General features: G+C 35.0%; 1 protein-coding gene across 5 annotated transcripts in view; it reads left to right on the top strand.

Annotated features, from left to right (window-relative positions):
- Window positions 1-12904, top strand: part of LOC132128858 (plasma membrane calcium-transporting ATPase 3) — a 64090-nt gene extending 51186 nt beyond the window's left edge. For 2 of the 5 annotated variants that reach the window (XM_059540236.1, XM_059540235.1), the window contains 2 exons: window positions 1033-1186; window positions 8604-8778. In XM_059540236.1, coding sequence (XP_059396219.1) covers window positions 1033-1186; window positions 8604-8629 — 180 coding nt within the window. In that variant the 3' untranslated portion in view covers window positions 8630-8778. Of the gene's footprint in view, window positions 1-1032; window positions 1187-8603 lie in introns of all 5 variants that reach the window. The other 3 variants (XM_059540234.1, XM_059540233.1, XM_059540237.1) reach the window with 2 other exon arrangements.
- Window positions 12905-16718: the final 3814 nt, after the last annotated feature.

Raw genomic sequence — 16718 nt, 5'->3', positions numbered from 1 at the left:
GGGGTGGGGTGGTTGCAGAGGTATCCGTTTGTTGTGTTAGCTTTTATTACAAAGTGATGTTCAGTGAACTTATCTTGTGCAGTCTATTTGATAATAATAAAAAAAGCCAGTTAGAAAAAAAAAATACTGCAGTGACATCCACACTCTATTTGTGGAAGAAAAGAACAGAACCCTGTTAAATGAACTGACAAATGAAGGCAACGTTATTCTTTAAAGTCAATATGAAACGTCGCTTGCAACCAATACATTTTTTCTTGAGTGATTGTGATATTGTATGTGATAGGGAAACTGACTGAAGAGTGGAAAGTGATCTTGATATGACAGGTCTTGGTGGTCAGCGATAAGTTATTTTTGTGGCAGAGCAAGTAATTACATTTTAATGAATGATTATAAATACTTTTATTTTCTTTGTTATTTTATGCACCAATAAATTATTTCCAATAAGACCCAGACCATGTACTAAGAATGTAAATTGGATCGATTAGAATTTCATCATGACTTTCATTAAGATCCTGGTTGCAGATCATTGAAGGGGTAGTTTACCCAAAAATTAAAATGATGTCATCATTTACACAGCCTCGTGTTGTTTTATGTATGACTTTCTTTCTTCTGTGGAATACAAAAGGAGAAATTCTTAATTAGTAATGTAGGTTCCCATGTTTGTGAAGTCCCAAAAAGGACAAAAAACACCATGTGCTTTCCAGGTAGCTAGACAGCCGCTTTATGTGAGGAACAGATTGAAAAAAAAAAAAAAAAGTTTCTTATTTAATTTTTTTTTTTTTAACAGCAAATGGATTTGGAACAACAAGAGGGGGAGTAAATAATGACAGAATTTTCACTTTTGGGTGAGCTATCCTTTTAATGTTGAAAGATGTACCCTTTAGTACACAATGCCAGCATAGCTTTGTTTTCTCCTGCCGGGTGAAGTATCACAAGCATATTTTCTCCCGCTCTGCTCTTTCCTTGTTACTCTTTCTCTCTCTTTCTTTCTCTGAAGTGTGTATATGATGTGGTTCTCTCTCTCTCCTGCAGATGGAGGTAGTGAGTACGTTCAAGAGAAGTGGTTCGTTTCAGGGTGCAGTGAGACGTCGATCCTCAGTGCTCAGCCAGCTCCATGACGTAACCAATATTTCTACCCCCACTCATGTAGTTCTCTCCACTGCCAATGCAAGCGTCGCTCCCGGGAGTGAGTTCCCTGCTTTCCCTACCTGTGTCAGACACGACACTCACACACTCAGAAACACTCACCAAACATCAAAACTCTTACAAACACACGCACCAAGTATTTCTCCTCACACACAGCAGCACATGAAACACCCCACGGTGTGTGCCGTGGTACTTCTGTTCTGCATTTGAAACCTTCTGTGTGGTCTTCTCTGTGATTGAGTGGCTCTTTGCAAGATGGCCTGCCTGGCTTTGACTGATTCTCTATGGGCCGCTGTTTGTGTCTCCTCCCCGAGTCCCTCCTCTGCTTTTCTCGATTTCTGTGTGCTGTCTTGCTGTGTCGGGCCTTTTCTCTTGCTGTTGGGTTCTTCTTTGTTGTCTTAAGGTGTTGGTTTTGTTTTCAAATCCCCGTTTCTCTATAAGCCATTCTCTGTCTTCTTTCTGTCCAAAACGAAACCTATTACCTACAACAGAATGTGTAAAAAAAAAAAAAAAAACATTTTAAATTCTGTGCTAGTGTTGAGTGCACAGCTTTTTTTAAAGCTGAAGTAGTTGCTTTTTTTTTTCTTTTTTTGAGCAAATGCAATTGCAAAAATAATGACTGATCAGATTTCATAAACAGATAGTCCTGCCCCCAATCCAATGCCATTGGCTCAACCACATTTTTAATCGTAGTATTCAATTCAATTCAAGTTTATTTGTATAGCGCTTTTTACAATTCAAATCGTTACAAAGCAACTTTACAGAAAATTATGTTTCTACAATATTTAGTAGTAGCTAGTAGTTTGTGCACGTTTGACAGGATTTTAGAAAAATAAAAATAATAATAATAATACAAGACGTAGTCAGCTAGATGATGAACTATCAATATTATTAATTAATAGTAATTATAGGATGCAGTCACACATGTAGCAATAATTGTTAGTTCTGTTTGTTGATTCAAGGTTAGCATCATCTGGGGTCCTCTGAGGGTCAGCATCATCTCTTCTCAGGTGTTCTGGATCCAGACTGGAGCTTGTGTAAATCCTAGTTACCACGGGATGTAAATCCCGTGGCAAAACATAGAAACAAAATAGAGACATCATTAGTTTAACCCAAGCTAAAGAATAAAAATGCAGATGCAACTACACTCACAATTTAAGAGATACATTATTCGAATGCTTGGCGAAAGAGATGCGTTTTTAATCTAGATTTAAACAGAGAGAGTGTGTCTGAACCCCGAACATTATCAGGAAGGCTATTCCAGAGTTTGGGAGCCAAATGTGAAAAAGCTCTACCTCCTTTAGTGGACTTTGCTATCCTAGGAACTACCAAAAGTCCAGCGTTTTGTGACCTTAGGGTGCGTGATGGATTGTAACGTGGTAGAAGGCTAGTTAGGTACGCAGGAGCTAAACCATTTAGGGCCTTATAGGTAAGTAATGATAATTTGTAACTGATACGGAACTTAATAGGTAGCCAGTGCAGAGACTGTAAAATTGGGGTAATATGATCATATTTTCTTGACCTGGTAAGGACTCTAGCTGCTGCATTTTGGACTACCTGTAGCTTGTTTATTGACGAAGCAGGATGTCTTGTGAAGTATTGTTTTAATTGCACCACAGGTAAACACTTTTTGTATAAATCAGTCTACAAATGACTCATGTATAGTTGTCTATTGATATTCGGACTGTAATAGGATTTTAAAATCAACAAAAATGACACACTTCAGCTTTAAAGTAACGTATTTATAAAGATTTCTTAAAAACATTTGGAGAACAGAATATTGATTGATTATGAGCATTGAGAATAGCTGGATGGCTGAAACGTCTGCTCTTGCTCTAATAAAATGATTGATTCTTTTTGTTAAAGACTTTGTCTAGTTTTTCAGAGTGCGAACCATCAACAGTCTCTTCTACATTTCACTGGTTTTCACGCACCTGGACTTACAACCAGCCTTCATCTGAGCGCAACAATATTCCCTTGTCCTTTGAGAACAGAATATTTCACATAAGACATGAATATTAAAATAACACACAAGACATGACTTACATCATTTAATAATTTCTAGAAATGATTCAATAATTGCTTTTACAATTCATTATTTTAAAAGAATTATGTCTGGACATTGCAAGAAGAACCTACATTTAAACCTGAACTTAGTCCAGAAATCCACAGAAAGAATACAGAGAGAACACGGCACTCACTTCCGAGAGGCTTCTGTTAGCGTGGTTTGCTAAAAAGATGAGGTTTTACAGTATAAGCAGAGGTGCTCAATGTGCTGCACTGCTATGGCTTTTGAGCCTACAAAGGGGTAAACCTTTGAGTATAAGCCCTATAAGGTTCTTCTCCCTCTGATCTCTCTCTCTCTCTTTCTCTCTCTCTCGCTCTCGGTCATTTTCTTTCCCTCTCTTACTTTTTTTTTCCAGATAATTCATCTTGTAACTCTCATCATAAGACTGTGTGAAAGCATCCTCTACTGTCCTCACAGTCTTTTTCTCTGTCCCATGGTTGACATTTTTCATGGCTTAAATCTATTTTTACCTGTCTCCTGTTCTCTTCTCTGTATGTGTCTTCTAAACTCTTCTAAACTCACAAACATTCTTTCATTTTTCTATCAAACATAGTACATTAGCATATGTCGAGATATCATTCTTTAAAGGAATCAAAACAAAGGTTCAAAACAAGTTCAGCTCTAGCATCTGTGTAATTCTGTTGAAAATATTATCAGCTTGTCAGTTTACAAAAACAATCCCAAGATTACATACTGTATGCTGTAAATAGAGTCAAAAGTTAAAATTCTGTCCTAAAAATACTTTATTAACTAATGCCATTACACACCTGAATGGCTTTCATTCATATGTGAAACATGCAATAAGATTGTTTTAACAGAGATTTTAAGAATGTGAATTATATGTTTTCTTGCTGGGAATAGTGGACTAACTATATTTGTATCAGTGCTTTTAGATTTTTTTCCCAGCTATTTCTCCATCTTATATATATATATATATATATATATATATATATATATATATATATATATATATATATATATATATATATATATATATATATATATATATATATAACATTTCAACATTTATTTTAGGCAGGAAAGTTAATTACAACTACCATATCATTGCGTCTGACCTCTCTGTGATGTGCTTCATATGTATCTGTACATTTCGTACTGAGCTCATGTGAGTGAAATGTGCCAATGCACTCCAGTCTTCTTTTTCAGCCCTATAAATATCATTTTGTTGTTTTTCTCACACAAATTTTTTTTTGACTTTGACTGAGATTTGCAAACATGAACTAGTTTAACCATCATTCTGTCAACCTCATGTTAGAAACCATACTACAGAAAGATTTAGTAGATGTTAGTGTGTTGATATCTTTGCCTAAATGAACTATTTTTAATCATTTATGATGTATATATTATATACATATCTTTGAAAATAATTTTTTACTAGCATAGCATCTTCAGAGAAGAAAACACTATATTTAGATCAATCATTAATCACAAGTACACCAAAACATGTTTTTTTTTTCCTCACAGCTGTCTCACATACAAATGTTTGTTTAAAACTATTTGACAGATCTATGGATCAAGTTTGTTTTCATTTTAGGTTTTGTAAGATGTGACCCAGATGTTGAGAAGAGTACTGTCTGATAGATTCATGTTTATCTCACTCATTTGCTCAAACTTTTGCATTGTATGGTAATGGTTCACTGTTAAACACAGATGCTCACTATCAGCCAGTGGAATATGTTTTGGAATATAAGAGGAAATGTCCAAGCGATGCTAATTTATTAAAGTTTTCCTAGCTTTGATTACTACCATCTGATAAAAAAATTAATCATATTCATAGACTTTGTGAATTCTGCCATCAGATTATACAGTGCATTTTATAAAGTGCATTGCTAAATGTATAATATTGTATAATTTCATAAAGTTCTCCATAGTTAAATCAATCAAGAAGACACCTATTGCTGTAATTAAAATTAACTCCTTATAAACCTTGTTTGACGTTTTGCAATAAAAAAGAGAGAAAATGTAGATAGTTTCAATTTAAATTGTGACTTTTAATTAAATTAATAGTACAAAATGTGAAATTCTTTAAATGGAGAGAATTGCACTGTATGATTTAGAGCATTTACAGTCACTTCTAAATATAGAATATGTCAAATTAAAGTCAGCAGTTAGATATTGATAATTCACTCATTTTTGATCGCTTTATTACGTACTCATTAAAAAGTGTGAAAATAGGTCCAGCGATTACTCTTTAACAGTCGTTATGCATAAACATTTCTGAATGCATTTTTAAAAATTCAACATGAAGTCATTATTTCATCACTGCTTTGTTAAATACTTCATCTTCTGTCCTGCATCTTATCACTTAGTCTTTCTGTGTAGATCTATTTTCATTTCAGACGTCTTTGGGAAATATTTGTTGAGTGAAGAAGTCTTTTTTGGTTTTAATGATAAAGTTTTTCCATCAAGCTTTTTTTTCTTTGAAAGAAAGTGGATAGTAATCTGGCATGCAAACATCCAGAGCAAAAAAAAAAACTCAATCAGTTTTAAACAAACACACATTTCCCAAAAGTGGGCGATATACTCGAACGTTTACCTGTATCCATGCAAAAACACAAAAAAAAACCTCCAGAAAGACAGAAACTCAAAGAACAAAAATGAAAACAAACAGTCTCTCAATTCAGATTTGCATGACTTTTTCTCAACAAACAGGCTCTTTGGAAAAACAGATAAGAAATTGGCCAAATGCTTGACCGTCCCTTCCTGTTTGTTCGTTTTGTCTCTTGTAAATTCTTTCTTGGTCATTTTAGCTTCTTTTCCTTTGCTGGGTGAGTGTTGAAAAGAGGGTTTGGGTGGGCGGCACCGGCCCGTGGCCACAGCAAAGGATCGCACTCTCAAATCTCCTTCCTTCTAAATATATACACACGAGAGACGCGTGTGTATATGTGCTCTTACAGCATGAGTCTGACTGCTTACCATCATGCATTCAAGTTTTTGAGTTTGACTACGACTTTCATTGTTTCTGTTCCTGTAACATGACAATGAGACAGCTGACCTGGAATGAGCATTTTGCTTTCTGATCGGTTCCCGTGCTCCTTCTTCTTTTCTCTGCATATAGCCTGAGGCAGATCTCATCAACACCCTTCAGCTCTTCTTCTCTGTGTCTCATCTGCACTCGACCGCTCTGCTGCATGCCAAAAGATGCTCACACTCTCTCTATCTCTCTCACTTAATGTGCTTTTCCCCACCTCTCTAAACATCCAAGATATGAATATGTCATCCCAACAGTAATCAAGAATAGTATCCCTTACCAAGATAAAAACAAAATTCAATTCCAGGCCTATGAAACTGTACAAAGGTGTGATCCATTTGTGCTGATAAGATGACTTTTGTAGAAACCAGAGATGCTGTGACTTTGTTTATTGTGCCTGCTCTGTTCTTGTTAGTGTGATGGTGCTTGTTAAGGTCTTCTGTCACAGCGGTTGGTGTCATGTAATCAATGGCTCAGTGCCAGGAAGTGACTAGTCCCAGAAAAGTCATCATCATCCATCTAGATGACGTCTCTGGAAATTTTATAACTCATCCTATGGCAGTCAATGTGATCTGAGCCTATACAGTAATTTATCATATAGGCCTACCAGAGCAGACTTTCCATTTAAAAAACACTTTTTTAAATGTAGGTCATATTAAAACTGGAAAAAAAAACTCTCAAACTATGATTCCATCCTAAAATATATATATTTTTAACTTATCAAAATACATTTTTATTGTGAAAGTTAATTGGCGATTATACGTTTCTGCCATAATTAACTGCTCAAAAGGAAAATATTGCCTGTGAGCAGAATGTTTTTATCGTACATTGTTTTTTACTTATCCTAAAATATTTACAATCATTATTTAGTTTTAGGATACATAGAACACTAGCTTTGAAACTACATATTGAAATTAAAATAGGGAGATAATTTTATACAATGTCATTTTTTTGACCAAATTTATTTATGAAAAAAGTCTTATTTTTCTGGAAGTGCCCATAATTTAAGAAACACCCATATGTTTTATATAACTATGACATCACAATCACATTACAGGAGTGCCATTGCTTCGTTGTTACTCCACTCCTGAATGCTGCTGGTACAATTGAGGAGTATGTCATAACTCCTCTGAAAACAGCATAGTGCATCACTGTGGGTGCATCCTCCCTCCATCCCACCAGCCGGACCCCCAGTCATGCTTCTGACTATTCATAACATCCCCTTTGCTTAGCACTGTGTTGCAGATTCTTACCAACTGTTTCGTCCATTGGCTGTGTGTCTATGTGTACATCAAGATATCCTCCTTTATGTTTTTCTTTCTCTCTGTGTCACTACTTCAGTTTTTAAATCAATATACAGACATGGCATATGTTTTGTATTGGCTTTTTGTTTGGTACTTTGTGCTTCTATTCATCTATTTACACCTATATACACCGTGCACTGGTGGATGACCAAAGGAAAGAAAATGTTTAGTATTAAACTAGTAAAAATGTGTAGTGTTTTTCTAGTGGTGAAGTTTTTGTTACAAATCCCAACCTATTAAGCAATATCTTATAAGCAAGAATGCCGATATTTAGACTGGTAAAGAACAACACGATTGCAAGTATGCCATTGTTTTTATTTGACTGTTAAATAAATACAATTAAAAATTAAGGGTTACATTTTAAAAATTATATTATCAGATATTTTACAGATTTTTGCTCCACCAATAGTTCCAAATAAATCCACCAAAACTAAAGTAAACATTGGTTTAAGTGTTCACAATAAAACTGGAGTATACTTTGGGATTTAGTGTTTGCGCCAAAACTAACATAAACATTGGGTTTAAATGTTCACATTTAAACTGAAGCATACTTTGGGTTTAAGCATTTGCTATAAAACTAAATGGATTTAGTGTTTGCGCCAAAACTAAAGTATATATTAGGTTTAAGAGTTCACATTAAAACTGAAGCATACTTTGGTTTTAAGCATTCACATTACAACTGAAGTATACTTTGAGTTGTGTTTACATTAAAATGGAAGCATTTGCATTAAAAAAAAAATTAAAAATAAAAAACATTTCTTGCAATTACATTTTATTTATGTGTATGTGTGTGACTATAAATTACACATTGCACCTTTAGGTATTACTGTGCCTACCCTAATATATATTTAAAAAAAAAAGACAAATTCAGTTAGTGCACAATTTTGCAGCAACCTGATCTTGAGCTGTCTGTGCATTGTAAGGCATGTTCAGAACAGGTTCTATGATGTTTCAGGTCTTTTCTATCACACATGTACTGAGAGATTTCTTTGCTTTCCACCCTCTTCTGTCTCAACTCTCTCCCTGTCCTCACTTCTCCCTCTCTGTTTTCTCTCTTCCTCCTCTGTGCCTCGTCCCCTCTCTTCCCGTATAGATGCGGGTGGTGAAAGCGTTCCGTAGCTCCCTTTACAATGGAATCGAGAAACCCGCGTCCAGGAATTCCATCCACAACTTCATGGCACACCCCGAGTTTCTCATCAACGACTTCATCCACAACATCCCACTGATTGATGACACTGACATTGACGATGAATCGGAGTGGTCGAGGAACAACCAGCACTTGCATCCGGCCTTCCAAAAGCCCCCTCCTCCTCCGGTCCAGCAGCCGCAGCGAAGCCGCCCACCGCCCCGTCCCTACCGCCAGTACAGCCTCCCTGACACACCTAACCACAACAACAATGCCATTGAGAGCAGCGTCTACCAGCTGAACCTCCCCACAGGCCTAGACGGCCATTGGACAACCCCCTCTCAGCAGATGTACCCCCTCCTCGCCCTGGAGACCTCTCTATGACTAACTGGGCTCCAGAGGATAAGACCTTAAAAACTTTGAGGATGTGGACCTGTGCAGGTCAGGCTGGTGGGGGAGGCTTCTACAGACATGTGGTAGATGGTCGACACCCAATACTATGACAGGGTCAACCCATTACAATCATTCCCCCACTACCACCATCCACGAAAACACTATCACTCCTCATGTCTCAACAACAGCCCCACAGACACCTCTCCTCTCACCGTGTGGAGAGGAGGCCAGTCTGTTGCATGTCTGTGGTTCCTTTGGATGGACCTGAGAAGGTGAGGAATCCAGACCCAATGGATTTTAGCGGCTCTTTAGTGCTGGCGACTATTGACTTCTCAGAATGCAAAGGAATATGTTCCCTACAGGTGGAGTAGGGGTCCATTCACTTTACTTTTTATCGGTGTTACTAAACTCAGTATCATTATTATCATATTTGACTTACTATCGCCACCGTCCTCCCGAGTGCTCGGATTATCATTGAGATATCACAGAAAATGACTTTTATTACTCTGAGCAATGCTTTATGGATTAGCTTTAAATATATATATATATACATTATGTATCTATTTATTCATTGTGATCACCATGTTTTTTTTCATTTTCACTTTGTCTATCTCTCTCTCTCTCTGTGTGTCTATGTGTGTGTCGTGTCTGTCCTGAAAGCATAAAAAATCTAGAAAAAAGAAGTACTAACAAAGCAAATATAATATTAATTTGAAGCTTTGACTAATTCAATTATAATGCGTCTGCTGATAACAAAAAGACAAAAACATTGCCGCACCATTTTAATGATCATTGTTTAACAGCATTTTGGGTAAAAGAAAAAGTATTCTCTTATTTGAAGGCAATTTGTAGCTTCACTCTAAGTGAGAGTAAGCATTTTTTTAAACACAAAAATCATGTTCATGTTTAAAATATGCCACAGGGTAGAGGATTTGGGAAATCCCATCACAGAGATTCAGTGGTCGTGGGTGGGATTTCGGTTTTCCATCTCAGCAATGGCAATCGGCTTTACTACAAAATGGCCTTGTTAGTATGTCTTACCTTGTTTAAAGTAGCTGAAATTGCATTTAAGGATTTCAGTGGGTTTGCCCAGACTCAACATTTAATGGTGTCTTATATTTCTTTGACATAAAAGCCATTAAAACTCATATTGTGCAGATGACACCAACAAATGCATCAACCCTTTAAACATGTTCAAATAATTATATTCGCTCAGTCGATGCATATCTGCTGGCCCTTTAAATACATTCATACTCACACTTGCTTTCCACATGTGTGTGGAATATTTCTCATATTGTGAATATCTGCAGACTGTGGTCACCAGGGTAGGGAATCCATCTTATACTGCCATACTATATTTAAAAAATATCAAAGAAACTAAAGATGGACTATCTGTGAGGTTGTCATTACTTTTGCACAATATCAAGGTTCACTGAGCAAACGTTCACTGTGGACTTTCCATATACTTTAGCATTTCAGAACAACATGTTTGCACAGAACAGTATTCCCTATTATATATGTAAAGACATGCATGATTCTCCATGTCAGATCATTTCATTGACATTCCACTGATCAATTGTACCATCTGGGGTTACCTCCTTTTACACCCCATAATCATCTGGAATGGTACTGTTGTGATCATACTGCTACAGTTGATGCATTGCAACCTAATACAATCATTTTGGGGAAAGAGACTGGCACTTATGCAACAGACTGCCCTGCCCACAGCTCTGTGAAATACGCTTCACAACATGTACATATGGATCTAAAAAAACAACAACAACCTTTATCTGTATAGAACACTTTTCTAGATTGTCCAGTTTAAAGAAACTGGTGAATATCGAAAGCAGACAATGCAAGCATGAGCTTCACTAGATCATGTCATTGCATTGGTCGGTCGTTTCTTTGCGGAGCATGTTGATATCATATCGTTCGCTTTACACTGTCATTGTTTGACTTCACTTTCATCTGTCGATGCTTCACTGTGGCTCTTAAGCGGTTGGTGGACACACATTTCTCCTCCCAGCGCATCTGTGCTGTCATTAATGTGCTATAGTCTGATGTTCTCCTCTTGATACTCTGCCCTGTCTGTGGCGTAGAGCCTAGAGGTGTAGCAGTGTTACACTGTCAATTTGACAAGTTGCTTAAAATGGGTTGACTCATTCTACAACTAGCAGGACATTTGTTGTTGGATCTTTAAATGGAAACCCATTTTTTATAGGAATATTCTGGGTTTAGACCCTGTTTTTCTTTATAAAAATAAAGCAAAACCCTGGGGGATACAGCAAGGCTTACAATGGAAGTGAATGGGGCAATCCATAAACATTTAAATACTAATTGTTCTAATAGTGTAGCCACAAGATGTAAACAGTATGAATTTCAACAAGAATTTAGTGTGGGAAGAAAAAACTTCTTTTCTGTGTAAAGTTAAATCCAAAATGTACAACTTTTGCCATGATGATGCAACAACATAGACCATAAAGTGATTGTAAAAATGTAGTTTAAACAGCTCAAATAATACAGAAGATTTATGTTAGTACCATTTTTATGATTATAACTGTCACATTTCTGCTTCAAAAACCATTCCACTTCATTGAAAGTGCCTCTTCGCAACCTCGATTTTTGCTTCTTATATAATTTATCAATAATATTATCTATAATTGTCTCTCATTTTCTTTTAAAAACTACTTAAAAGTAATTTTTGTGGTCTTGTATTGAACCCAGAATATTCCTTCAAGCGAAACCGTGTTCTATCTGCATGAGTTTGTCTGACATTTGGCTGGGTTGGATCAGGCTCAGACAGTTCCAGTGGAGTCTCTAGTGTCGAGAGCGCTGGCAGGTCTCACGGGCTGAACCCATTTAAAGGTCCAGACACAATCAGCAGGTCAGTGGTGGTCAGAGAGGATCAGTCAGTGAACCTGCTTTACCATAATAAAGAAACATTTCCTAACCTTATCTTATCCTCAGCAAAACTTAACTACCGAAATAGGCCTCAAGCTATGCTCGTCTCTGAATAATTTTTAAATCTAACAACAGAATATCTAAGACGTATACCCCAATCATTGAACTCTCCGGACAGTTATGATATATACTGTATATAACAATGGTATATGTATGGTATCCCTCCTCTCCACCTCAACAGACATCCACTTTATCAAGACTCCTGATAGAGTGACAAATATATATACACACACATACATATATATATATATATTAAAAAAGAAAACAGATAATCCAAAACTTCATCGTCTGCCTTCATTTTGTTCCATTCTGTTGTAGGAAAATCATACAAGGTAAGGTGAAAATAAAAATGTAATGTGAAAAAGAGTAAATAATATACTATATTTAATATAAAAGTTATAAATTATTGTACAACTGCACCACAACTGTACATTTTGCCAAAATGTGCACATGTGCATCTTTTGTTTACGATTTAAGCACCTTTTTTTGTTTTACTCGATTGTCTCTTCCTCTTTCTCCCTCCTTTTGCTGTTTTGTAAAGAATTCAAATTGAACAGCTTGTACATTATTATGATGATGATTATTATTATTACTATTATTATTATTGTCTTTTTCCATCAGTGCACTTTTAACTGATGGAAAAAACAGTTGCACATTCTCCTGGACATACACTTACTGCTCTGCTCTACAATGGAATAAAAAAAAAAGAGAAAAAATGGAACTATTAAATATATTAATTATTACCTGCCTGTTACTTAAGAGAAAAATCTATATATGATGAAAGAACACAGCTGTATACTGTAGACTAAACTGTATGGAAATCTAAGAATTTAATGGGAAAATAAGTCAACACTTTTTGTCTGTATAAAAAAATCTAATCAAAGTATTCTACAATAATAACTTTGGCCAGTGTCTGTGGTTGTGTTTCATTGTGTGCCTGTGATTATTTCTTTAGCCTGGTGACATTGCTTTACAAACTGCCAAAACACATCTTCCCTTTACTGGAAAGATTAAGAAATTCTGGTTATCATTTGAGCGACAAGGTGACCAACACTTGCATTAGATAACTAGATCAAACTTTATATTCTGAGCACTGTTCCAGTTCCAGTCTCCTATTGTTGACAAAGAGCAAACACAGCCCTGATTTTGAAGAAGAACTGCTGTTGTGTTTAGTTTCATTTGTGTCCTCATTGCAGGATATTCTGGCCAGGAACTGCCCATTTACAGTCAGGGTCATCTGAAATAAATGACACCAATGGGAGACAAAGGTTAACATCTTGCTGCCCTTTATGTAGATCTACTTAGTAAGAATTTACAATATTTACTATTTAATGCCATAGAAATAGAGGCAGAGTCAGGATGGTGCAGGATGGATGAATTGTCATGGAGTGAGGTAATCAAGAAGATTGTGATGGCTGGAGCAGAATATCCTGGAGGTACACAATTTAATTACAAAGTTTGGTTCAAGTGAAAATGCCAATAAACACATTTAAAATGACAATAATAAGATCATTACAAAAGATAAAACAAAATAGTTTTCTGTTATAATGCTTATCGGTTTTGTTATTTGGACATGGCTTTATGGGAGAAGCATTTCATAATAACTAAATGTAATTGTGTGACAAAAAAAATGTAAGGCAAGTAATCACTGAGTTAACAAAACTGAAATTTAACAACAGTGAAGTAAAAACCTGTAATTAAATGAGGAACGTGACTTGTCGAAATCTTATGACATAACGCAGTCCCTGAACAAATTATAGCGACTTGATAAGAACACTCAAAAATACTGACAAAATGTTACTTAACTTCATATGGAAAAATGGCATACATTATATAAAGAAATATGTGGTTTTAAATACCTATGATCTCACCCAACGTCTGGAAACTGTACACAATACATACAATACATTTTCTCCATATTTGAAAATATTTTTTTTTGTAATTATAATGTTGAATAATTACCAGCTAAATTATGTAATTTCTCTTCCAGGTCCTTCCCACTTGGGTTCTGTTATACAAGCACAACTTTTTTCCTCATACATATTTTATAATAATCAAGATATTCTGTATAAAATCCAATCTCTTTTCTTTCAATGCTGGTTTGAGCAAATATTTTACTTGTAAATAAATTGTTTAATAACAAATATTTAAAAATTCCCATGACCCATATAGTATTTGCTATTGTTTTTGATGCCATAACATCTGGAGTTATTAGACTGTTTCAAAATATCCTCTATCATTCTGCCTTACCTTCTTACATCGTTTCAGGGGAAACATTGCTTTTTAGTCACTTCTTCTAACAAATCAATATGTTTGTTATTTGTTAATGAATTTGTGTCAGTTCCAAATGTTATTGTTTATTTGAATGTTTTTGTTTCTGATATTACCTGGAGGAAAGTTTCGATGATTCTGAATAGATACTTAATTATTAATAAGATAAAACACATTTCCTTTCGATTTATCCATGTATATATCCTGTTAATACTTAAACTATCCTGTTAATATTCTTAAAGAAATACAAAAAATACAAAAAAGATATGGATGCAAACTGTTATTTTTGACAGCACCCAGAAACTATAATGCATATACAGTATATGCTGGCACTGCCGTTACTCTAAATTGTTGTGGAAAGACTTTTCTGTATTTTTTAATGAGAACACTGATTTGGGGAAAAAGTTTTATTAGGATTTGTTAATTGGTAAAAAAAAAATGTAAAAAAAAATGCATTTACAGAAAAACAAACTATACTTAATCTTCTTATCTTAATTATATATATATATTATGTAAATGTAAATTGTCAAGTAAGAAGACACTTTTCCTCTTCTTTTTATTTTTTTATTTTTTGCTTGCTGAACTATGTTACTGGACTATGATGGACTATGTTACTATTTTAAGGCTAGAAGAATAAAGAAAAGAGACATTGTGTTTCGTATCCTAAAATGATAACAATGTTTTATATTCTGTTGATAATGTCTGTTTTATTTACAGGTTTATTGATTTGCCAGCCTAGTGTGTCAGTTTTACAAAATATTGTAATAAACATCTATTGCACAGGTGACAACACTCAACAAGGACAGGAGACTTATGACCATTTTGATGTTCAGCTTGATTTGCAGATAAATGTTTGAGCACAATCATAACAAAAATATTTTATCTTCATCTTCTGATTGAGGGCTCCATTACTCAATTTAATAACTCTTTACTCTTTATTTTACATGCAATTTCTGGGCAGATTTTCTCAGTTTATTTGAAAGACAGCAGGCATTAAGGACAACTTTTTATTTGAGGAACTCAATGGAGATTATAGTATGTTTATGTTTGTGATTTTTTCTTCTTCTGACATTGCATCTTTAAAGCAATACTACTGAAAACCTCCTCACTGAAATAAAACTTATTTTTGTCCAGGAATATTTTGAATCATTTAATCAAGCTGTTTCATGCACTAGATTTGACATTTGATTTGTTTCCTCTGTCCTGACCACCAGAAAGAAAAGTCATTACATTGTCATTTCATGTCTTTGCATTGTTTAGAACATAAGAAAAAAAAAAGGAAAAATAACATTTTTGAAAAATTATATTCATGTTATGCTTTGTCCTCTATAGCGGACACCAGAAAAAATAAAAAGATATGAATAGATGTGGGATTCTTTTTTTCTCCAGTTTTTGTTTTTAAATATTTTTTATTATTATTATTTAATTTTATTTTTTTTATTCTTTATACCAATTTATTATTATTATTGATTCTCAACTATGTTATGAAAGATATAACAGAATTATTTGATATACAATTTTGCTTTATGCAGTATGTGTGTAAAATTAACAGGTTTTCCCATTAATGTATCTGTACACTATCTAATTTGCATATGAATGTGTTTTTGGGGCAACATGTAATGAAAAAAGAAGTGTAATAATGGGAGTAATAATTTATGACAAACAATTAGGCCTACTGTATTAGTCAAAACAAAACAAAAGTTTGTTAGATTTATGACCATTACAAAATATCATATTTCCCTAAGGGTGTTAAACTGAACTGAAGTGTGGCCAAGTATGTGTCCCATACTCGGAATTTGTGCTCTGCATTTAACACATCCAAGTGTGCACACAGTAGTGAACACACACACACCGTGAACAAGGGGTGTGCGATATGATGATTATCGTGGATGATACAAATTTCTCCACAATCTGCTTTTGAAGTAATATCATTGTATCGTGCTACAGTCATGGCCAAAAGTTTTGAGAATTACATAAATATTGGAAATTGGAAAAGTTGCTGCTTAAGTTTTTATAATAGCAATTTGCATAAACTCCAGAATGTTATGAAGAGTGATCAGATGAATTGCATAGTCCTTCTTTGCCATGAAAATGAACTTAATCCCAAAAAAACCTTTCCACTGCATTTCATTGCTGTCATTAAAGGACCTGCTGAGATCATTTCAGTAATCGTCTTGTTAACTCAGGTGAGAATGTTGACGAGCACAAGGCTGGAGATCATTATGTCAGACTGATTGGGTTAGAATGGCAGACTTGACATGTTAAAAGGAGGGTGATGCTTGAAATCATTGTTCTTCCATTGTTAACCATGGTGACCTGCAAAGAAACGTGTGCAGCCATCATTGCGTTGCATAAAAATGGCTTCACAGGCAAGGATATTGTGGCTACTAAGATTGCACCTTAATCAACAATTTATAGGATCATCAAGAACTTCAAGGAAAGAGGTTAAATTCTTGT

Source organism: Carassius carassius, chromosome 46, assembly GCF_963082965.1.
Source record: "Carassius carassius chromosome 46, fCarCar2.1, whole genome shotgun sequence".
In the NCBI taxonomy this organism is placed as follows: Eukaryota; Metazoa; Chordata; class Actinopteri; order Cypriniformes; family Cyprinidae; genus Carassius; species Carassius carassius.
Note: the sequence above shows the minus strand (reverse complement) of the source record. Positions and strands in the feature narration are given on the sequence as shown.